Source organism: Apostichopus japonicus, chromosome 6 (assembly GCF_037975245.1).
Source record: "Apostichopus japonicus isolate 1M-3 chromosome 6, ASM3797524v1, whole genome shotgun sequence".
In the NCBI taxonomy this organism is placed as follows: domain Eukaryota; kingdom Metazoa; phylum Echinodermata; class Holothuroidea; order Aspidochirotida; family Stichopodidae; genus Apostichopus; species Apostichopus japonicus.
The window spans coordinates 210,674-234,952 of NC_092566.1; the positions used below are offsets into that span (position 1 = coordinate 210,674).

The window sequence follows — 24,279 nt, forward strand, 5'->3', positions numbered from 1 at the left end:
TTTTGAATCTTGTTAATACCAAATAGGCTAACATTGCCAAAGATAAACATACTGATTGAACTCAACCTTAACTGGTCAGGAAAGTAGCTTCAAATTTCATCCAATCAGAACTTATCTGAAGTGAATTTCACATGCAACCCCATTACCATAACAATCACCATCATTCAATAATAAGTTTGCATTCGACTGAATAAACTTACCTTTGATGGTAGAATTCTTGCACCAGCTCTAGGAAATACTGTAGCACCTCCTGCTTCTGTTCCACTAAGCTGTTTTTTTATAATTACAAAATACAAACTTTACTGCAAAGATGTTACAAAAAATTTCAACAACCTTAAATACTACTATTAACAAGTTAAAGGCTATTCTAACTTTCAAAGGTTCACAGTCACATCTCTGATTTGCAGTGTTTTACAATTTACATTCCTTATTTCAGAGTTCCCAGCCTATGAAAGCATTTCATTTCTTCTAGTCAAATGGTCTGACCCTATTCATATTTTGAAAACATGTCTGTTTCTCTTGTCAAAATGTAATTTCTTCGAAAGAGGACAAGGTATGCCATACATATGAACACTATCCCAAATGATTATATTCAGTCATTGGTTAGTTCTTCACGCTTCTTAGACCAGTCACCAGTAATATATGAAATTGAAGAAATGTCAAACAATGTGGAAAGTAAACAAGTACTTACATAGAATAACATGGTCGCTATTCGATTACCTGTTCCAAGGTTTTTAAAAGCATTCACCTCCTCTTTCTGTGACAAACAGTTTTTAACAAATATATAAATCTAATCTTCACCATATTCTTCTTCCATGTCTAGCCTTGCCGCCTTATGTCTTAACCTGTCACCTTTCTCTCTGGTAGTTTGGCTTAACAGAAGCTTATAGTTTAGGTTGAAAGAAATTACAAGGATAGTTTGAAGATTCCATCTACTTCAATATTATGTTCTCTCTCCTTTCACTTCCCACGCATTTTAAAGCAGTAAAGCTGTTCATGATATCAATGTCCAGGTTTACCATATACACAGCAATTGTTTTATTTGAAGCAAATACCTAAAGAGGTGCACTAGGATCGATGAAAAGAGTTGAAGGAGATCAAACTATCTTGATAGTTCTGTCCATAAACCAAACCAGTTTGGAAAATTGGTCAAGTTGAGAGTAACAGTCAAAGGTTTGTGTACCTTTAACTTAGAGCGATCTTTAGTGTAAACAGAATTATTCATGATTTATGCATGATTTGGCAGCACAAACATCTGCATATCACTTCCAATTGTTAGTATGGGCTGCTTACCCAGAAAGCAACAGTTCAATAACTGAACATTGGACAAGTATCTACAACATAACAGTTCAATGATGGCCAATATGTGATAAAGATCCACCTAACACTGCGCTATAGTAATGACAATGGAAAAGCCCAGCACAATTAATGACTAACTTCACACAAAAGTTCTTTTGTATGGTCAGAACTGCATTATTGCTGAATTAAGGAATTCTTGATTCAAATTTGATGGACTAACCAGAATGACCTAAGCAATCATTACAGAACTGTTACATTCAGCAAGCTGCCCGATGTGCAGTTGTGATCTATTGCTTATTTATTGTTCTACTTACATAGAAAAGCATTGTAGCAATTCTATTTCCAATGCCTCCTGCGTACACAGTTCTGTTCTGGAATCGAACATCATTGTTGAAAGAAGTCATAAATTAGAACCAAACAAATATTGTAAGACACACACTTACGAACATTAAACACTTTGTACTAACTTATGTCTAGTTATCTATCAATTAACATCTATATTGCTATTCCACACACCCATCTGACACCCCACCTATCCCTCCTATTGATGCTTGTTGTTTAAGACTCAGATACTAATTAAATCTGGCAAGATGGGAACATTTTCAACCAGAATGCAAAAATACATGTTGGTTTCGACGATGTAAGATGAGCAGTTTTCTGTGTAAATCTTACCTAATATATATTGAGGGTGTACAACATACTTGATCTTAGTAATACACTGAAAGCAGTGTGATGTGACAAACAAATTCACAAAGACACATGCTGTCCTGAAATGACCATTGACCTCAACAACAGGCTTCTTGTTCTAAATGTGATACATCAACATACTAAATATGAAATCTGTTCTTGTTGAAATATTGTGTGAAACATAGTTTACACAATTTGACCCATGGTGAACTCAAATGACCTCCACCCACAACATTATGCTTCTTGTTCTCAATGTGGTACAATTGCATACCAAATATTCGAAATATTCTGTCCAAGCTTCCCTTGTGATATTATGGTTAGGAAGATGCGTTAGTGTAGAGAGATAAGTAAGAGGGGAGTGAAGTAATTGTTTGGTGTTTGTTGATTTCAGATGACCTTTGACCTCCACCAAAATAAAAAGGTTCTTTCACTCAATGTTATACACCTTCATACCAAGTATGAGATCTGCCCAATCTTCCCGTCTTGAGATATAATGTTTATAAGGTCTTCAAAATTTAACCCCTGGTGGCCCCATATGACCTTTGACACCAACCAAAAACCATAGGCTTCTTGTACTCAACGTGGTTCATATATATTAAATGAGATCTGCCTAAGCTTACTTTCTTGAGATATCATGTTTACAAGGTTGTCACAATTTAACCAGATATGACCTTTGACCTCCATGGAAAACAATAGGCTTGTACTCAATGTGGTTCTTCTATACATCAAATAGGTCTGCCCAAGCTTCCCTTCTTGAGATATCATGTTTACAAGTTTCCAAGATTTGACCCTTGGTGACCCCAAATGACCTCACCAAAAAAACAATATGCTTCTTGTACTCATGTGGTACTTCTACACACCACATATGAAATTGGTCTGACCTACCCTTTAGATATCGTGTTTACAAGCTGGGCGTCACAAAGGCACACACACATATAGGCCTACATACACCCATACGCCATCAAGAATGCATAGGCTACAATTATCATCGAAACCGAAAAAGTGGTATATCTGAAGAATATTATAAGTGTGAAAGCTATTTATGGTGCACCTTTAACCCTTTTTCAAAACAACACAAATAAGGATATCAACAACAGTCAGGAATAACAATCCAACACCATTACAAAGATGGGCACACCGACTCCACACAGCCAGCACAGTTACAAAGACGGGGAAATAATCCCCTTAGCCTGCCCTGTTATAATAATCCCCACAGCCTGCACCATTATAATAATCCCCACAGCCTGCCCTGTTATAATAATCCTCACAGCCTGCCCTGTTATAATAATCCCCACAGCCTGCACCATTATAATAATCCCCACAGCCTGCACTGTTATAATAATCCTCACAGCCTGCACCATTATAATAATCCCCACAGCCTGCACCATTATAATAATCCCCACAGCCTGCCCTGTTATAATAATCCTCACAGCCTGCACCATTATAATAATCCCCACAGCCTGCCCTGTTATAATAATCCTCACAGCCTGCACCATTATAATAATCCCCACAGCCTGCACCATCATAATAATCCTCACAGCCTGCACCATTATAATAATCCCCACAGCCAGCACAGTTACAAAGACGGGGGAATAATCCCCACAGCCTGCCCTGTTATAATAATCCTCACAGCCTGCCCTGTTATAATAATCCCCATAGCCTGCCCTGTTATAATAATCCCCACAGCCTGCACCATCATAATAATCCCCACAGCCTGCCCTGTTACAATAATCCCCACAGCCTGCCCTGTTATAATAATCCCCACAGCCTGCCCTGTCATAATAATCCCCACAGCTTGCCCTGTTATAATAATCCCCACAGCCTGCCCTGTTATAATAATCCCCACAGCCTGCACCATCATAGTAATCCCCACAACCTGCACCATCATAATGATCCCCACAGCCTGCACCATTATAATGATCCCCACAGTCTGCACCATTATAATAATCCCCACAGTCTGCACCATTATAATAATCCCCACAGTCTGCACCATTACAGTCACACCTAACTCCTCAGGCAACACTGTTAAAGCATCTTGCAGCATTGTCTAACAGAAAAGTAAGAACAGGCTATTTAATTTATGAAGCAGTTTTACTACGTCAAGTTTTCTCTCAACTTAAATGGAGATTAATATTTATCTTGCTGTCACATAATAATCATGAAGTTGTGATCTGATGATGATACATAAATAGCTTTGCAATTCTCTCTGTTCCTTTCTCATTTATAATAATATTCAACAGCATGGAATACATAGTGAAAAGTGCTTTGTGCCAAAAGCATTTTGATCTCTGACTACCTCATTTAACTACAATGCACTTCTTGTATTCAGTAAAGGGATTTACATTCAACATATGAGATTAATCCATTTCAGATAGTTAACATAGTTTTCACTTTTGACTTGAGTTGATCTCACATGACCTTTAATCTTACTTAACACACCATTGTTCTAATATTCAACATTAAACATATGCATGCTACTGTACATATAAAATAAATCCAAATGTCATGCAGTTTGTTGTAACCAAGCTGCACCCATGACTAATATGGAGGCACCTTGGTATCTACGGTGGTAAATATGATTTAACCAAGCTGTACCCTGACTAATATGGGAAACTTTGGTTTTTATGGTGGTTAGTTTGTTGTAACCAAGCTGCACCCATGACTAACATGGAGGCACCTTGATTTCTATGGTGATTAATATGATTTTACCAAGCTGTACCCTGACTAATATGGGAAACCTTGGTTTTTATGGTGGTTAGTTTGTATGACCAAGACGAACCCAAGAGTAGCATGGGAAACCTTGGTTTTTATGGTGGTTACTTTGCTGTAACCAAGCTGTACCCATGGCTAGCATGGAGGCACCTTGGTTTCTATGGTGGTTAGTTTAATGTAACCAAGCTGTACCACTGACCAGCATGGAGGCACCTTAGTTTTTATGGTGGTTAATTTAATGTAACCAAGCTGTACCCATGACTAGCATGGAGGCACCTTAGTCGTTATTATTTTTATGGTTGTTAGTTTGATGTAACCAAGCTGTACCCATGGCTAGCATGGAGGCACCTTAGTTTTAATGGTGGTTAGTTTGATGTAACCAAGCTGTACCCATGACTAGCATGGGGGCACCTTAGTTTCCATGGTGGTTAGAAATGAAAGTTAATATTAGGCAGAGTTCAGATGAAGGATGATGTTATTAGCCAGTAGATCAGAGAGTTATGTGGGCATGCAAAACAAAACATATAAAGGCAATACAAGTTAAAGTGACAAGCTGTATCATTGCAAAATATGGCTGACACTGATAAATATGAAACTCATTTGTAATTTACCAGAGAGAGAGAGAGAGGTATGCTCAGATCAAGAGGCTAGGACTAGACAAGGATATCAAAAATAATAGTAAACATACATAACATTGGCAAAGGTTACAATTAGGGTATAGTACATAAAGCAGTGACACAAAGTACTCAATTAAAAAATATTGTATCCAGCACAAGGAGTCACAACATTAAAAGATATCAGATATATCACATACTGGGTATTCATATGACTGGAATGTTTTGTTCAAATTAATTATGCTTGCTCCATATTAAAAACAGTACAGTGGAATCAACTCAGTAACTTTCACATAATCCAGATTTTTCAATGTCATATCCTTCCTATTGCTCAGTCTTAAGCCAAGGTAGACATTAATATCCTCAGTTTGTGTATGAAAACAACTATCTGTGATAACAGGAAGCAAAGGTAACCTTGGTCTGATCTTTACTTCCTGAGTCAGGTTGAATATATGATATTTACACAAGTAAACCACAAATCAGTGTTACACCATAGGAGAATATGTCAAATAAAACCAAGAATGTTTGATTAAAATTGATACAACTTCCTAGCAAACATAGCACTGTCAACTAGAATAACACACCTAAGTAGCAATGAACTAGGCACTGGTGAATGGGTGTTTCATTCTCAGTGGCTTTAAATCTTGGTTACTATGTATCACTCTGTAAAAAACATATAAAGAAGCTCTTGTTAACACATTATGCAGTTTAATTAATTCAAGTACTCACCCTAGCAAAGTCAAAATGTGGTTCATAATGGCCACCAATGCCATAGTTGACCACCTGATGAAATGAAAGCAATAACATTCATTGTAATAACACTATCATCTGTAAATACAGCACAGTGTAATAGCACTATCCTCTGTAATACGCAGTGTAATAGCACTATGCTCTGTATCTATCATAATCAGTAATAGCACTATCCTCTGTATCTGTAATACTCAGTGTAATAGCACTATCCTCTGTATCTGTAATACTCAATGTAATAGCACTATCCTCTGTATCTGTAACTCAGTGTAATTACACTATCCTCTGTATCTGTAATACTCAGTGTAATAGTACTTTTCTCTGTATCGTTAATTACTCAGTGTAATAGCACTATGCTCTGTAATATCATAATCTGTGTAATAGCACTATCCTCTGTAATACTCAGTGTAATATCACTATCCTCTGTAATACGCAGTGTAATAGCACTATCCTCTGTAATACTCAATGTAATAGCACTATCCTCTGTATCTGTAATACTCAGTTTAATAGCACTATCCTCTGTATCTGTAATACTCAGTGTAATAGCACTATCCTCTGTATCTGTAATACTCAGTGTAATAGCACTATCCTCTGTATCTGTAATACTCAGTGTAATAGTACTTTTCTCTGTATTTCTAACACTCAGTGTAATATCACTATCCTTTGTGTCTTTAGATTGCATAGTATAGTTTGGTAAAAGTGATAATTGCCTCATTTCTTTAAGAGAGATGAAGAGTCAGACACGCAGGTCATATGCAAACCAGAGATAAATTATAATCAAACAGCAATATCACTTCCATATAATAAGAAACATTGATCCATTTAAAGTACACAATATCAACAAACAATATCATAGGCACTACAATGTGGTCACAGAAAAGCAAATAAAATATGAAATCAGCTTAGAATATCAGATATTCTGTATCAAAATCCTACCTGCAATTCCTCTGCAGTTCTTAGGTCTAATCCTGTGTAATGAGATACCCTTTGCCTGATTCGAGCAACTATTGCATCATCATGATCTTTCAGCCAAGCACTTTTACTGATACGATAGTCTGCAAATTCAAGGTTGCCTGTCACCGAATTCTGAATTGTAGCTCTCTTTAGCTGTGGGACCATAACAAACAGACGCAAGGTCAGAGGTTACATGGGAGTGTGTAAAATGTTAAAGCTGATGAACAGATAAGAGAAGAATGCTTCTATTTTCATTTCAAGTTCATTTTATGATATGTATCTATCATAAAATAGTTGAAATTCAATAAAGATTTCTTTTTTTGCTTAAAACTACTCATCATCTTTTATTAGCATCATTTAAAGTGCACATTCATTGCACTATGCTTGCTAACCATGTTAACAAACAAACTTGAATGAAAATGGTGCTTGCACTTGCATTATTATGGTTTTGGTCAAATTGATTAAGTTTTGCATATTTTGGTCATCTCTGGTGAACTAATTATGGTAATTTAGTTTGATCAATATGTCCAGCAATTAAACACTCTTTTCTCTTTTCTGTTCGGTTCTTTTGAAATGAAATAGGTTGAAATGAGAAGCACACACAGGATGTAAGCAGGATGTTTCTTACTTGGGAGAATGACTTTATGGATGAGTAATTTGAAGTCTTCAACAAAGCTGAAAGACTCAATTTTCCTTATTTAGCAGAAAAAAAGGAGACTTTTACTACAGAAATGCATCTTGTGAACATGATCAGTGTTTTTAGTGTTGAAAGGTAATAACAAATCTGAATTGTTATCTTCTTTAGTTTGTCTCAAACGTTAGTCTGTTTCAATCATTAAACAAGTAAGAAGCATCTTAAAGGAGGCTAGCTACAAGGATGGTTCAAGAAATTAACACGTCTGTTCATAAACTTGTTGCTATGATCAACCACAGCTAACAGTTGACAAAATTCGGTAATTAGGAAACAGGACACAACCTCTACAACAAATCAACCATATCATTTTTTCTGCATGATAGTTAAGTGATACCGAAGTGGATCTTTTAACTACTGTGCAGAAAAAAAAATTAAGTCTGGCTGAAGTGTGATGGTGACTATCATTACAACATGAACATGAATGCAAGATGCTGAAAAATCACAGAGACAGGGTTAGCAGCACTCTGCAGCAGTCTCCATGACAACATGGCATGAAAGAAAAGGGAATGGAAGAAAAAGTTACATAATTGTTGTTCAGAATCTCAAACAGTAACCAAGACAACATTAACATACAATACCAACAAATCCAGCATTATATCTAGCATACAAAACTTGAGTTGTATTGTACTTAAAATACCCTACATTCATCAAAGATGCAACAAATAACACATTAAAGGTGTCATCCAAACAACCACTTATTGAAGGCAGTTTATTCTTCAAATTTTCTAATTGTATTCACAACAAACAATACATTCATTAACTTTGATTCCAATTGATAAACAACAAGAGCCAAGGGCACTGTGGTTCCTTGCTTGGGGTATATGACAATACACATAATATTATCATAGCAAGATTGGGCTCAAATAGTCCAAGTAATTGTGGTCCTACATGTTCCCATAAAGTAACCAACACTATAGCCAACACTTTTGTGATCACAAAATGTGATCGGATTTTTGATCAAAAGGCACTTTTGAGATCTAAATATGGCGTCGAAAATGTAAGAAATATAAGAGACCTACAAGCGTGTCAACAGATATGATAACATTGGTGACCTCAGATGACATGACCTTTAAGTTTCAAAATGTTCCACCACCCCATTCACAACTTGTCCCAAAATATCAACCATGTCACACCTTGGCATTGAGATTTAATTGCATTAAATGTCTAAAAATTAACTTTGAACTTGTATGCATAACTTCACACACAAAGGTCACCCGGAGGTCAACCAATTGACATTTTTGATCGGTGAGACCTAATTAGAGCATGACTGTAAAAATTCAAACATTTTTTCTTTGCCCATTTTCTCCACCCAAAATACTACTTTTTTAACATTAGCTGACCTTTGGTGACGTTGGATCACATGACCGTTAAGTTTGAAAATATTCCCCTATACCATTTGCAACTTGTCCAAAAAAATCAACCTTTTCACACCTTGGCACTGAGAGTTATTGCATTAAATGTCTGAAAATTAACTTTGACCTCATATAACTTCGCACACGAAGGTCACACGGGGGTCAACCCATTGACATTTATGATCAGAAGGTACCTTTAACATCTGAAAATTAGTGTTTACACGGGTCCAAAAATCGGGAACCGGGTACCCGAGGGCCATTACCCGTCGGGTATCCGGGTACCCGGAAAAAAATTGTTTACCCTTGAGTATCACGATTTTCAAGAAATTACATATTGGATGCTGTAAGAAATGCATTATATTCTCTACTGACAATGTTTCCATGTTCAAATACGTAGGTGTAAGAAGTAGCATAACTGACCTCCCTCAATAATTTTTATTTGCTTGTTTCTTTCATTAACTTGTTAATAAATTAATTATTTAATTATAATTAGCATTACTACTAACATCGCACTGCCGCCGCTGCTTATGCTAGCTCGTGCACATCTTTTGGATCAAACCATATAAATATCCAATTTAGCTCTTAAACAGTTTACTACTATCTATTATGCAGGCCCAGGGTTTGCATTAGCCGCGAGATTGCGCGATTCGCGCAATTTGATCGCATTTGGAATAACGATTAGTAAAAAGCCACTTGTGATAACTATTTTTTAGTTATCCCGTCTATAATCCATAAACATCGCGTAAAATTCCTTGTCAGCCTTTCCTTCTTTGAAATAAACGAATGAATAAATAATAATTTCTTCCACATGGTAGCCTAACACCACACTAAGTCAATGAGAAATCTAGCTAAGCCTAACCATCTGTTTATTTGCTGGAGTAGTGACGCAGTTATAAGACATCCATGGAATACTTTCGTTATTGCTGTTACGTTCGACCACATGGTTGCCTAACACCACACTAAGTCAATGGGGGTAGTCTAGCCTAGCCATCTGTTTATTAGCTGAAATTGTGACGCAGTTATAAGATATCTATGGAAAGCTTTCGTTATTGCTGTTAACTTCGAACACATGGTAGCCTAACAACACACTAAGTTAACAGGAAATCAGCCTAACCATCGTTTTTTTTTTTTTTTTTTTTTAAACAATCACACTTTGCGTATGATTCGGGTAATAAATTAGGAACCGGGTAGTATCTCGTCGAGCGGACCTCTTCGTTATTGCTGTTATCTTCGACCACATTGTTGCCTAACACCACACTAAGTCAATGGAAATCTGCCTAACCGTCGGTTTGCCAATTTTTTTTCCTTTTTTTTAAATCACACTTTGCTTAGGATTCGGGTAATAAATTAGGAACCGGGTAGTATCACGTCGGGCGGGTACCCGGATAACCCGTGCAAACACTACTGAAAATAGCATCGAAACTGTAAAAATCAATACAACACGAAAAGGTCACCAGAGGTCAAATTGAGGTCAAGGGTCACCCAGATTCCGGTCGACAATTGGATTACATTTAAGCAACTCCCAATCCTAACGGACAATTTGTTCTCAAGTTATCACAAAAATACTAGTTTTTTATCATTAATTGACCTTTGGTGACCTTGTATCACATGACCGTTAAGTTTGAAAATGTTCCCCTATACCATTTGCAACTACTCCAAAAATATCAACCTTGTCACACCTTGGAACTGGGAGTTATTGCATTAAATGTCTGAAAATTAACTTTGACCTCATATAACTTAACATACAAAGGTCACCTTGGGTCAACTTATTGACATTTTTGATTGATGAGACCTATATAGAGCATCAAACTATACAAATTCAAATATTTTTTTCTTTGCCCATTTTCTACCCCCAAAACACTAGTTTTTTAACATTAACTGACCTTTGGTGACCTCGGACCACATGACCGTTCCGTTTGAAAATATTCCCCTATACCATTTGCAACCTGTCCAAAAATATCAACCATGTCACACCTTGGAACTGGGAGTTGTTGCATTAAATGTCTGAAAATTAACTTTGACCTCATATAACTTCACACACGAAGGTCACACGGGTGTCAACCAATTGACATTTTTGATCGGAAGGTACCTTTGATATCCAAATCTAGCATCAAAACCAAACATTTTCTATTTTGCTCGTTTCCTCCCAAAATAAGCACATTTTTTCTAATGTGACCTTTGACCTTGGTTTCAGATGTAGTTTAATCTCCTGATTCCAATAAACAAAACGACAAGTCTGTACAACCATCCTCACTCCGACCGAAAAACTTTGACCCCATATAACTTCGCACATAAAGGTCACACGGGGTCAACCTATTGACATTTATAGATCAGAAGGTACCTTTGACATCTGAAAATAGCATCGTAACTGTAAAAATCCCCAAAAACAAGTAAAGGTCACCAGAGGTCAAATTGAGGTCACGGGTCACCCAGATGCGGGTCGACAATTGGATGACATTGAAGCAACTCCCAACCTTAACGGACATTTCGTTCTCAAGTTATCGCAAAAATTCTAGTTTTTTATCATTAGTTGACCTTTGTTGACCTTCGATCACATTACCGTTATGTTTGGAAACGATCCCTTACCCCATTCACAACTACTCCCAAAATATCAACCATGTCGGACCCTGTCAATGGGAGTTATTGCTGTTTTTAATATATTGGTTTTTGGCATTTAACTGACCTTTGGTGACCTTTGCAGGCACCAAAAACATATAGGGATCTTCCTCTTACTATGGGCTATCCACCCAACAAGTTTAATCATGATACATCATTTCCTTATAGAGATATCGTGTACACAAGCCAAGCGTCACATACACACACACACATACACACACACACGCCAAGTGGAACGCATAGGTGCCTTGCTTTGCAAAAAGCAAGGAACCAAAAACACTCTTTTGTTAAATATTTCCACAAGAGAGACAACACTAACTCGGAAGTTGCTTTCCCAAATGGAGATAAGATCAAAAGTACAAGGGTTTCCATGATCTTGGAAACAATGAATTTCTTTAAGCATCTCAGAAAATGAAAACTCTAAAACTAATTGCAACAAATATTAAGTAATCAAGGAATTAGAAAATGAGATTACCCTTGGAGCAGCTGTTTTTTTTATATGAGCTATCTCCTTGTCATCAACTATCTCCCTGTAATAGATCAGCTTTGGGTTCGGGAAGACAACCTCTTCCTTGGCAGGCTGGAGGTACAATTGTGGTACGTTGTAGTGTTGATAGGAACATTTCAGAACACGAGCTGCCTTGGCATCTGTTAAATCCTGGAGGATTGAATTAAATTAAATATACACAATGGAAAATCTCTGCTACCTAAGTGTGTTACCTTCTACCAGTTTGTAACACCCAAGGTATAGACTACCAAGGTATATAGACTACCAAGGAGGTAGAGAATGTGACAAATATACTGACTTTTATGGACTGCAGGCGCTTGATGACACTCAGGATTCAGAGTAGGATTTCAAATGCCAACAACATATTTTTCTATTTTCCATACAATTTATTATTGAAAACAATTTAAAGAAACAACATTGGTCAGATTCACATTATCTAAAATGTCTTACTCATTGATGCAGAAACTGAGGAATTGAAGACATATTTCTCTCTTATTTCTAGCTGGTCTGACTGTAAAGCAGGGTGACACCCTCTCGGCTGCTACATATCATGTATTAATGGGGAAAAAATTGTTTTAATACAGGATATCTGTCAATGATTACCTTCATGAGATCAAATTTCAGTGTTCTCAGGCAACCTCAGGCAACGCCCAAAGACCTTTACCAACCACCAAATATTATAGACTTCTTTGAATATCATGAATATATTTTCACAGTTTGACAACAAACAACCTATGACCCTAAGTCAATATCCATTATATTCCAAGCCCCAATTAATTTGAACGGCATACCGTAAGACATTCTTCTTGCTAAAACATAACAGATATATTCATCATTGCAGCCTCCATACAATGGTTAATGAAAGTTCATTAATTCCAGGTTAACCATCTACATAATGCTCCAAAACTACCAAAACAATGTACAAAGAATAATGTGCAACATAATCACTAACATGACTGGACTTATTTTGTCTAGGTGAGCGACAACAAGGATACGCAGTTACTGTAAGTACTAAAAATTAACTTGTCAGTTTGCATCAGATGACAGCAACATGAGATATACAACCCTTCACTAATTACGAGAAACTCATCTTTTTAGGTTGATAATTCTGATTCTTTTATCACCATGCTCCATTTGCACCGATAAACATAAACTACTTCTTACAGAAATGTTTCAAATGTAAGGCTTTGTACTATTTTGTCAGCTAGTGATCTACTTAATGAAGGTTTAACCAACCTGTGAGTCACTCCTAAAATGTAGTGCATTTTATAACTTTCAAGGCCATGTTCTACTCAACTCACGCAAGAACAATTTATGAGGCATGATGTACTCATGTTATGTCTAAGATCAGTCAACATTCCCCAGGACCTCTGTTAACTTTTGACCTACATAAAACTCTGCAGAATTTGTTAGATCAGGTGACTATGAATAATGCAAGTCTGTCCTGCCTCCATCCTTACCTTTATTACATTGGCATCGCCTCTACAGAGGGCCTCATACATCTGTCTCTCAGAATACTCTAAGTAAGGATCACCTGTGATATCATCTTCATCATCTTCCTCTTCTTCATAAGGTATACCATGTTGATCCCCATCTGCTGGCATATCACCAGTATCACCTCTAGCTGTCTTAGCCTCTTCCAAATGGTACTCAAAAAAATCTTTATTATTCATTCCTCTTGCATGATTTGGATCTGGAATATCATGAGAACAACTTCATAACTTTTTCTACTTGCTTATTTATAAAAGTAACACTAAATGCAGAAAAAACTAAATGATCAGCAAATCTAATGACTACCACATAGGCTTTCTACTATCCAAGGACTCTCTTGTAACCTTAATACTAGACCTGAACTACCACATAGGCTTTCTACTAACCATGTACTCTCTAGTAATCTTGATACTAGACCTGAACTACCACATAGGCTTTCTACTAACCATGCACTCTCTAGTAACCTTGATACTAGACCTGAACTACCACGTAGGCTTTCTACTAACCATGTACTTTCTAGTAATCTTGATACTTGACCTGAACTACCACCTTGGCTTTCTACTAACCATGTTCCTCTAGTAACCTTGATACTTGACCTGAACTACCACGTAGGCTTTCTACTAACCATGTATTTTCTCGTGTCCTTGATACTAGACCTGAACTACCACATAGGCTTTCTACTAACCATGTACTCTCTTGTAACCTTGATACTAGACCTGAACTACCACGTAGGCTTTCTACTAACCATGTAATCTCTAGTAAACTTGGTACTAGACCTGAACTACCACATAGGCTTTCTACTAACCATGTTCCTCTAGTAACCTTGATACTAGACCTGAACTACCACGTAGGCTTTCTACTAACCATGTACTCTCTAGTAACCTTGATACTAGACCTGAACTACCACATAGGCTTTCTACTAACCATGTACTCTCTAGTAACCTTGATACTTGACCTGAACTACCACATAGGCTTTCTACTAACCATGTAATCTCTAGTAACCTTGATACTAGACCTGAACTACCACCTTGGCTTTCTATTAACCATGTACTCTCTAGTAATCTTGATACTTGACCTAAACTACCATGTAGGCTTTCTACTAACCATGTAATCTCTAGTAACCTTGATACTAGACCTGAACTACCACCTTGGCTTTCTACTAACCATGTACTCTCTAGTAATCTCGATACTAGACCTGAACTACCACCTAGGCTTTCTACTAACCATGTACTCTCTAGCAACCTTGATACTTGACCTGAACTACCACGTAGGCTTTCTACTAACCATGTACTCTCTAGTAACCTTGATACTAGACCTGAAGTACCACATAGGCTTTCTACTAACCATGTACTCTCTAGTACCTTGATACTAGACCTGAACTACCATGTAGGCTTTCTACTAACCACGTTTCATTCATTACAATTTTTCTATTACTGCAGGCACTGGAATAGCGGATACCTCAACAATGCATGAAATTTTTGATAAACTTGGTACTGGTTCAATCCTTGCAACACAAACTTTATGTCAACTTGGCACTGGACTGGTGGACTAAATGTCACATTCTGGTAATCTTGGTACTGGGCGGGTGGACTTAACATCACCTATCTAGAAACTGTAATCTAAGTACTTTATCCATCACAACTAGACCTTTCTATTAACAAAGACTACAAGATCCCTAATCAATGCATGTCATTTTTGTCAACCTTGGTACATAGATCTTGGATCTTTAATGTTAAACTGTTACCACTAACCCTAACAACAACTACAAACTAACAACAGCTAACCCTTACTCCTCTCATAAGTTAGAACAACCATTCATGTGGATACAACTGAATACAAACCAATTTCTAGCAGTCTGTCCGTGAACTCCAGGGCCTTCTTCATGTCCCCTTGCTGTGAGAAGAGGTCAATGTAGCGATATTTTTATAGGTTTTATAAAAAGTTACTTTCAGTAACACCAAGCAATGGCAAAAAAACACTTATGGTACAAGTTCCTGTATGCAACTAATTGCTAATCTCAAAATGATATTTGTAATTATGTTACTAGATGCTAATCTCAAAATGATATTTGTAATTATGTTACTAGATGCTAATTTCAAATGATATGTGTAATTATGGTACTAGATGCTAATCTCTAATGATATTTGTAATTATGGTACTAGATGCTAATCTCTAATGATATTTGTAATTATGGTACTAGATGTTAATGTCAAATGATATTTGTAATTATGGTAATAGATGCTAATCTCAAATGATATTTGTAATTATGGTAATAGATGCTAATCTCAAATGATATTTGTAATTATGGCACTACATGCTAATCTCAAATGATATTTGTAATTATGGTACTAGATGCTAATCTCAAATGATATTTGTAGTTATGGCGCTACATGCTAATATCAAATGATATTTGTAATTATGGTACTAGATGCTAATCTCAAATGATATTTGTAATTATGGCACTACATGCTAATCTCAAATGATATTTGTAATTATGGTTTTACATGCTAATCTCAAATGATATTTGTAATTATGGTACTAGATGTTAATGTCAAATGATATTTGTAATTATGGTAATAGATGCTAATCTCAAATGATATTTGTAATTATGGTAATAGATGCTAATCTCAAATGATATTTGTAATTATGGTAATAGATGCTAATCTCAAATGATATTTGTAATTATGGCACTACATGCTAATCTCAAATGATATTTGTACTTATGGTACTAGATGCTAATCTCAAATGATATTTGTAATTATGGCGCTACATGCTAATATCAAATGATATTTGTAATTATGGTACTAGATGCTAATCTCAAATGATATTTGTAATTATGGCACTACATGCTAATCTCAAATGATATTTGTAATTATGGCACTACATGCTAATCTCAAATGATATTTGAAATTATGGTACTAGATGCTGCTGCTTACTGAATAAGTAGCATAAGCAAGGTAGTCAAGAATAGTTGGAATGTCTATTTCTTTGTCTTTGTCCCGCCTGGCTAGAGTGTCATCTTTCTCTTCCTTAATTGCTCTATTAAAGGCCTCTTCCAGCCATAGGCATGAGTGGTAGTGATCATTATCATTGTAAGCAGCTCGTCCTACTTCAAAGACATCTTCAGCTACAATTAGAAAAGAAACCAAAGACATTCAATAAGAAATTGGAGTTAACTTTTGGACAGTTTGAACAAAGAAGCTTCTTGTTTTGTTCTGATGATAAACACATGGCAATTGTAAAAACTGATTTTAATTGTATCCACCCAGGAGTGTCATTGTTTTACAATGGTACAATTGTAAACAATTTATTTTTATCAACCCACTACTGTCACATGATGATGATAAATGCATCATTCAATGGTACAAACGTACTTTAGTTGTACCAGCAATGTTATACATGATGATAAAAACAGGATACACCTGTATAGCACTACTAATTAGATGTTGTAAAAACTTCAATGAACTATCTTTGCATTTTGATTAATTTTAAAGGTTTTCAGTTTCATGCTAACATCAAAACATCTGTATTAGTGTTGATGCTGAGCATATCACATACAACTTCCCCTTTGAGAAATTTTGGTAAACTGGAGGGTGCTTTGATGCAGATAGGTGCTATATTTTGCATCTTTTGAAACGATGTAAGTTTTGAATGATAAAGTTGTACCATATAAGAATTTAAGATATTTATGTATTGTACAATAGGAATTTTTATAATATTATCTGCCAGTTGGGAAGGGGGGGGGGGAATCCAATCAATTAAGCATTTTAACACAGGTGCCACTTTTCCAATATATGTAAGAAATTCAGAAATTTATCTTTCAAACAAACCAAACCAGCAGAAACTAAATCACATTCATCAGGGAGTACATAAGTCTCCTTGAACACAATAAGATTCATATCCTACCGTTCTATCTTTAGTTCTCCATTGATCACTACAAAGAACATCTGGAATTATTAAATCCAGTAATGTTACTAGAGATAAAAAGTTTGCATCCCAGGGACGCAAGCCCCCCAAAAAGTTTGCGTCCAGTTAAAAAAAGCTTGCGTCCGGATCGAACACCAATTGCGTTTATTGTATGAACTACTTTTACTAGTGTAGTTGTAAAGATGTGATTGTGTCACTGCCTGTACTTAGTGAATGGTATACACAATATATAGGGCAGATGGCTCAGTGCCTTAGCTTTGCTGTTTGACAGGGGCGGCCCGGCCCACCCCTTCATAATTCATAGATGTCTCAACTCTTAACATTTTCTGATCAAAACAATGATTCAAATATTACGTGATAGTCTCAGAAACAATTCAAGTGCATCTTCCTACCAGGAGTGATTGTTGTCAAAAGTTACGTAGGACGGTATGCGGCAAGGCCTAACGTTATGATATTTGGGTGCACACATATGATAGCCTATACAACAAACTTTGATATCTCTTCACAGGGGAAAGTAACATTGCAAGTAATTGTTGTTAAACAACTTCGTGTTCATTGAGCACTACAGATGCAAGAATGTTTCAAGACAATCGATATGGACTATTAGCCAATCAAATCACGAAAATTTTGGAAAAGTATCATTGTCTATAATTAGCATGAAAATCTCTGTAATGGAGTGTTGTAAACCCTGTACCTTGTGGTTGATTTTCATGATATATTTATTTCAAACGAATTCAATTATCTGTAGGATTGGGAGAAATTTTGGTTCTTGTCAGAAGAAATGTGTTTTTTTATGTTTTCCAGTGACTTAGTTGTCAGGGTTTTTTTTCTCAAAATAAAGTTTGCGCCCGCGAGACGCAAGCAATTTGAAGATTTTGCGTTCCTGGCCAAAACATTGCGTCCTGGACACAGAATCCTGCGTTCGTAACAATGCTAAAATGCCTAACTAGCAAACCTTCACAAACCCACTGATCTTATCAGTGTACACAACTAACAATTACTCTCTGCACTGCATTTACAACTCATATTGTGGAATCTTGCAAACATTGTATTTCAGCATTCATGTTTCTAAACTGTTATTACGATATGAAATCAGAAATTAAGGATAAGTCAATGGAGCTATCCAAGAGAATCACAATAATATAACTCCACATACACATGTCATCTGAAACAGAAATCCACATGGTATAGCTAAGTACTAACTGTATACCCTTAGGCTTAGTCTAGTAGTGACAGTGCTACTGCTACTACTATTTGTATTACACTGTCAATGTTTGTTTTTGTGTGTAAGCCTAACATTAGGGCCTAACAGCACAACATGTGACAGATCAGCTTCTAAGAAAACATTTAATATGCATACTCATAGGCGTACGGGACCATTTCAGTTTGGGGGGGGCAGAAACTTTTGTGCCTGAAAGTTCCTGTGACACTATCTAAGCGGAGCGCCACCATCGGTTGGCGCGTAGCGCACAAGAAATTTTTTGGCAAAAAATGACTCTCAGATTGCCGGAAATGGCACTTCTGAGGCCTTGCAAGTTGCATCTAAACATTCTTTATTTTATAATCTCACGTTTTAGAAATTTACACTTCCCCAAAAATTTGGTAAATTAGAAGAAGAAAAAATGGTAACATCACACTGAAGGGGAAAAATAGGGCAGTATATTTTTTAAGCTCCTACTTAGTTACCGAATTTATTATTTTAACACAGTACTCAGCTACCGCCAGAAAAACATACATTGTTCAACGACACGTAGGCGGGATAATGTCGCAGTGTCGGCTGAGACTGCAATTTGTCTCACAAAAAAAGTATAAAAAATAACATAGAATATGATAAACCTGTACTTCTAGGCTTGTAGGCACTCCCCTCCCCCCCCCACCATCCATGAACAAGAAAACGTTTCTTATATACTCTCATGTCGGGGATGTCCAGGTATACAGTTGACTAGTTAGAAAAATTTTTGATAGTGCAAAAAGCGTGGTAGCCCAGATGAGCTGCGCTTACGGTGGTGTTACACCGAAATATTCGGGCAACATGATGCTATATAAAGAAAATCATTAGGCCTATATTAATATTAATGTCAGAAAACAAATAACATAAAACGCTCTCCACAGAATTGTTGGGCAAAAATTTGAAAAAGATTCGGGCAAACTACTGCATATTTATATATATATATATATATTTTTTTTCCTCTTAGGCTGCCTGAATTTTTCAGGACTTTTGCCCGAATTTCTTGTCCTCTGGAAATTTGGGGGGGCAGTCTGCCCCCTGCCCCCCCCCCCCCGCCTTGTACGCCTATGTGCATACTTCCTTTTGAAACACACAATGTTGAATTGACAAAGTACCTGACATGACAGGACGGTATTGAGAGACCCCCTCAATTGTACCATCAGCAATGTCTTTGGTTTCTAGTCTGTACGTGTCTTGAAGACGGAGCAGTGCTGCAGCTGCGCCTTGAATGTCTTCTTTCCCAGGAAAATAATTTTGATATTGAGACATGTTCATCAAATAATCTAAAAAGAAACAAGCAAAAGGTCAAGAAATATTTTAATCAACACTGCCAGTTAACTCAACTAGGTATGTGATATGAATGAAACACAAAACCAACTAAGCAAGATGACAAAAAGTTCTATTAACAGGGAAAATAGAAATATGACATTTTTGATACTTCGCACTTTGAAAGAAATTGATGTCCCCTCCCAAAGTAAACTTACAAAGTGAAACCACAAAATGGAAGTGAAGGGAACAATTCACTATTGTACATGTTAGCAACTGTGATAGACTGTCTGTTTACTGTACTCCATCCTTCTCTACCATTACAGAGTGGTTTGCAAAGAAATAATGTAGAAACCATAACATGTCTCATTCACCTTTAGATTTAATCAAAGATAAAATATTAATCTACCTGTTTTAACCTGTTCTGCCCTGACGTGTTCCTCAATCAAAACCCACTCCCAGAGGAAACGCTTGACTGTAGTGAAGGCATTAACTGGGTGAGCAAGGTAGCTTTCAGGATCCTCCAAGGACTCACGGTTCACTTTCCTAATGTTTTCAGCAGACCTGTATGAGATCATTGGTACAACAGACTAGACAATCAACAATGTTGTAATTCAATTGACATTTGCAAAGAGACTTACAATACAAACTGTCATGTTTCAAACACCATGTTGTCTGTTTGTAACAGATAATGAACTAATTTGAGATATTAATACTTGTCACAATGTTCAGTCCGCTTTTAAATTATGACAGCTTGTCGGTATATTCCATAGTTAATACCTCCTTTTGAGGTGATTTAAAGTGTTTTCTATAGCTTTGCTTCAAAACGATACAACCTTGGCCACAATTTCCACTTTCCAAAACTCTTAATAAATGCAGACATGACCACAGTTGTCTAATAGCCAACAAGTAAAAATAACTTTGTTATCAGTTACTACTGTAGCAACACTAAGTACTGTACAGTAGGCTTTGACTTTACTATTTTCGATAATATTCAAATTCTATCAAAATTGCATGCATTATTTAATACAATTAAACTTTTCATCATAATTTTGAATTGTAAACATACTCAAATATCAAACTGATTACTTTATTTGTCCAATTACAAACAAAGTGTCTCAGATAAGATGGAAATTAATTTTGCAGATAAATGTGCAATTACTAGCTGGCCCACAAAGTCCCCATATGTAGAAAGTTGTATCTTGTTTAAACTTGATCTCTTATCAACTTAACCAATTCAATCTTATGATTTGTTGGAAAATGTTAAGTTATTCAGACCAAGGGAGAACCTTCTAACAATGCCTTACTACAATTCTGAAGACTCAATTTGGGCAGCAATCTCTACCTGTTTTCTGTAACACCATCGGTTCTATCAATGTTGTCAATTTGCAGCATTTTCAACTATTTCAAGCTCCTATGGGATTTCAAAATATCTTTTGATTTTGATTTGAAAAAATGTTTATTAATTAAACGTAAAGAAATCATTGTACTCACTCTCTTAGTCTTTGCAAGTGTTTCTCTTGCTCTTCGATGTAATGATCTAAGACATCCAACATACCACTCTCAGTGAAGAGCACATTTTCTAAATCTACCAAGGCAGTGAAAAACTCTCCTTGTGCTACAGCCAGCGTGCACAACAACAGTAACAGCTTCATGTTTAGTCAGAACCCTGTAGAAATATAGAACATTTTTATAATCAATGCAGCACTTTTACCAGTGAAATGTTGGGAACATTACCTAGGTCAACAAGAGAAAAAAGTATGTAAGCATTGAAAAGTGTGATATGAATGCTTTGCTCAAGCCTATCCACCATGGGAACTACTACCATTGCTCCCTCAGGTAAGATTCAGATATAAAATGGAGGTATAAAGCACTGTTTCTTAAAGAGGTTATGATATGAAAAAATTTCATGTCTTGGAATGGTTTATCTTCATTACTACAACACCACCCATGCACAACTTTCCGTAAATACGGCTTCAAACGCCAGAAATTCGCTGTCAAAGTATTCCCTAGAGACCTCTCGAGCTGCCACTCGTAAAAAAAAGCAAAGCTGCCCACCGCAGTTTATCTGACGTCATCAAAGGAACCATTTCAGCCAAAGCCGACTCCCCGCTGTTTACCGATACGGCATTATACAGTTTACAACTTGTAACCACAACACTCTTCTCATCAATTGTCTTCTCCTGAATCTTCCGATTCCGATGAAATAGGACTTCACCTCTCAGGACATTCGTAAGCTTTGACTAAAATTATTTTCTTGAGGAAGAAGCGGGGGAAATAGTTTTGAGGGTGATGAAGATAATATCGGTGTTTTTCCCTATCAATTGAGCCCCTTGCAGAAGAATTGTAAAACGATCCCGATGGCCGAGACGCGTCGCTGCCGTGTGAAGTCCCCGAGCAGAACGGTTGGACGACCCTGAACCGAAACTGGTCGGTTGAGCATAAACAAAACCACCGTTATTAAGACCTTCGTATGATTTAAATTATCTCGAATGTCAATGATCCTACTACTTAACTTCGTAGTGAAGCTTCTAGAATGTTGTGTCTTACAGTGCAAGGAAAATGTGACGTTCTGTAATCTGTACAGTGCAAGTGCAACCATAGTACTAGTAGTGGTACCATGGGTCTAGACCTAACTAATAGACGTTGTATAACAGGCTAGCCCGTGTAATTGTATCATCCAACTGTTACGCAAAATAACAACACAACGCCAGTTTTACCTGCACAACAAAAAAAACCTTGCAGATCTAGTAGTGATTGTTCTGAAACCAACTGGCTTTAAGTTTTGTGCAAAATATTAGATAACCAAAAAAAAATCGTCATTTGCTGTATCGAGGAGGCCTAGGCTATGGTCATAACAAGTAATTTGAAATCAGTGTAGGCCTACAGGCACTCATAACGTTGTGTATGTGTAGTGTTTTGAGCGAGTCGTGTTCAAATTCTTCGATTTGTATCATCTTTTGGAAAAGCTTGCAGTAGAAATCCGTCTTTACTTGTGGTGGAGCAACCTGATATCACATATCGGCTCGGCATATTTAACAGTAACGAGATAAATTTACGTAAAAACAAACTCCAAACACCAAATCTCAATTACTACGGAGCGCTGCAACAGTGCAATGTTGTGTGTTCTCAGACGTTTAAGAATGTAAACATAGCGTCTCGGAAGTGAGCTGAGTTCCTCGACTGACGTCACGCCGTATTACCATAAATACAACAATTTTTCAAAAGTTTTTTTTACCCTCGAATTTTTGATCGTTTATCCCTCGAGGATGCAAGCTTCGTTTGACACAAATTGGGTATCAATTGGAAAGCTACGAGTATACAGAATAGAAAGAACAGATGAGAAAGAATTTTTTTTCCATTTCATAACCTCTTTAAATTATTCAGAATGAAATTGATTACTGGGCATTGAATTTGATGTGTAATACATTCATGTGATCACAACAAGATGCCAGTACCTTTGTTCACACATGAAATTACAAATTTGCAAATATTAGGCAAAATTTAAATAAAAAACAACTGTGTGTTTACCTCTCATTGCATTTTGACCACTATTTCAGAAGATGTTATCAGCTTGGATCGGTTCTTATATGAGTAGAAGGATAGGAACTGTTATTCCAAAATGTAATTTACTATACCAATACCATTACATGAATATGGATAACATTGCAGCCATGTAGTTTAGTTTAAACAGCTACTACAACTACTAGCCTAATTAATTGTTTTAAGTTTGATCCTCCCTCAGGTCTTAAAGTTGGGCAAGCTTGAGCTATAAAGGTCATAGTACAATCAGTTCGGAATATATACACCATGCCTAATTTAGGCCTACCTAGCGGTTCCCTATAGGCCTAGGGATAGCCTAAGTTAGACCTCAGCATAAATACGCGGATCTTACACTTACAGTTGCAAATATAGACCTATTCACGAATCACGGCCGTTTTGTTTGTCTTGTTGTCCGGTGCCGGTGAAAGAAGTTTCCAAAGTCGAAGGAAAGTTGCCTTATCTGAAGTGCGTACTGTCGGCCCACGCTGGCAAAATATGAATGGTCTGTAGGGTACATCGGCCAATTGCCTGTGTGATATTATGAAAGTTGTCGTGCGGTACGGTACGTGAGTCAACTGCAAGGCCAAGGAAGAACCAAAGAAAGTGCTAGCGTGAGAGTTGAAAGTGAGTGCGTACTTACA

The 24,279-nt window shown here is 36.7% G+C and overlaps 1 protein-coding gene across 3 annotated transcripts in view; it reads right to left on the reverse strand.

Annotated features, from left to right (window-relative positions):
• The window catches only part of LOC139968568 (prolyl 4-hydroxylase subunit alpha-1-like), a 27,189-nt gene extending 2,910 nt beyond the window's left edge, over positions 1-24,279 (reverse strand). Inside the window, exons 1-12 of one of the 3 annotated variants that reach the window (XM_071972660.1) lie at positions 23,997-24,279; positions 21,590-21,764; positions 20,505-20,659; positions 19,945-20,112; positions 16,611-16,801; positions 15,516-15,567; positions 13,644-13,876; positions 12,151-12,333; positions 6,996-7,166; positions 6,042-6,095; positions 1,614-1,670; positions 201-269 (exon numbers count right to left, since the gene is read on the reverse strand). In XM_071972660.1, the coding sequence (XP_071828761.1) occupies positions 201-269; positions 1,614-1,670; positions 6,042-6,095; positions 6,996-7,166; positions 12,151-12,333; positions 13,644-13,876; positions 15,516-15,567; positions 16,611-16,801; positions 19,945-20,112; positions 20,505-20,659; positions 21,590-21,750 (1,494 nt within the window). In that variant the 5' untranslated portion in view covers positions 21,751-21,764; positions 23,997-24,279. Of the gene's footprint in view, positions 1-200; positions 270-691; positions 758-1,613; positions 1,671-4,721; positions 5,352-6,041; positions 6,096-6,995; positions 7,167-12,150; positions 12,334-13,643; positions 13,877-15,515; positions 15,568-16,610; positions 16,802-19,944; positions 20,113-20,504; positions 20,660-21,589; positions 21,765-23,996 lie in introns of those variants that run through there. The other 2 variants (XM_071972659.1, XM_071972661.1) reach the window with 2 other exon arrangements.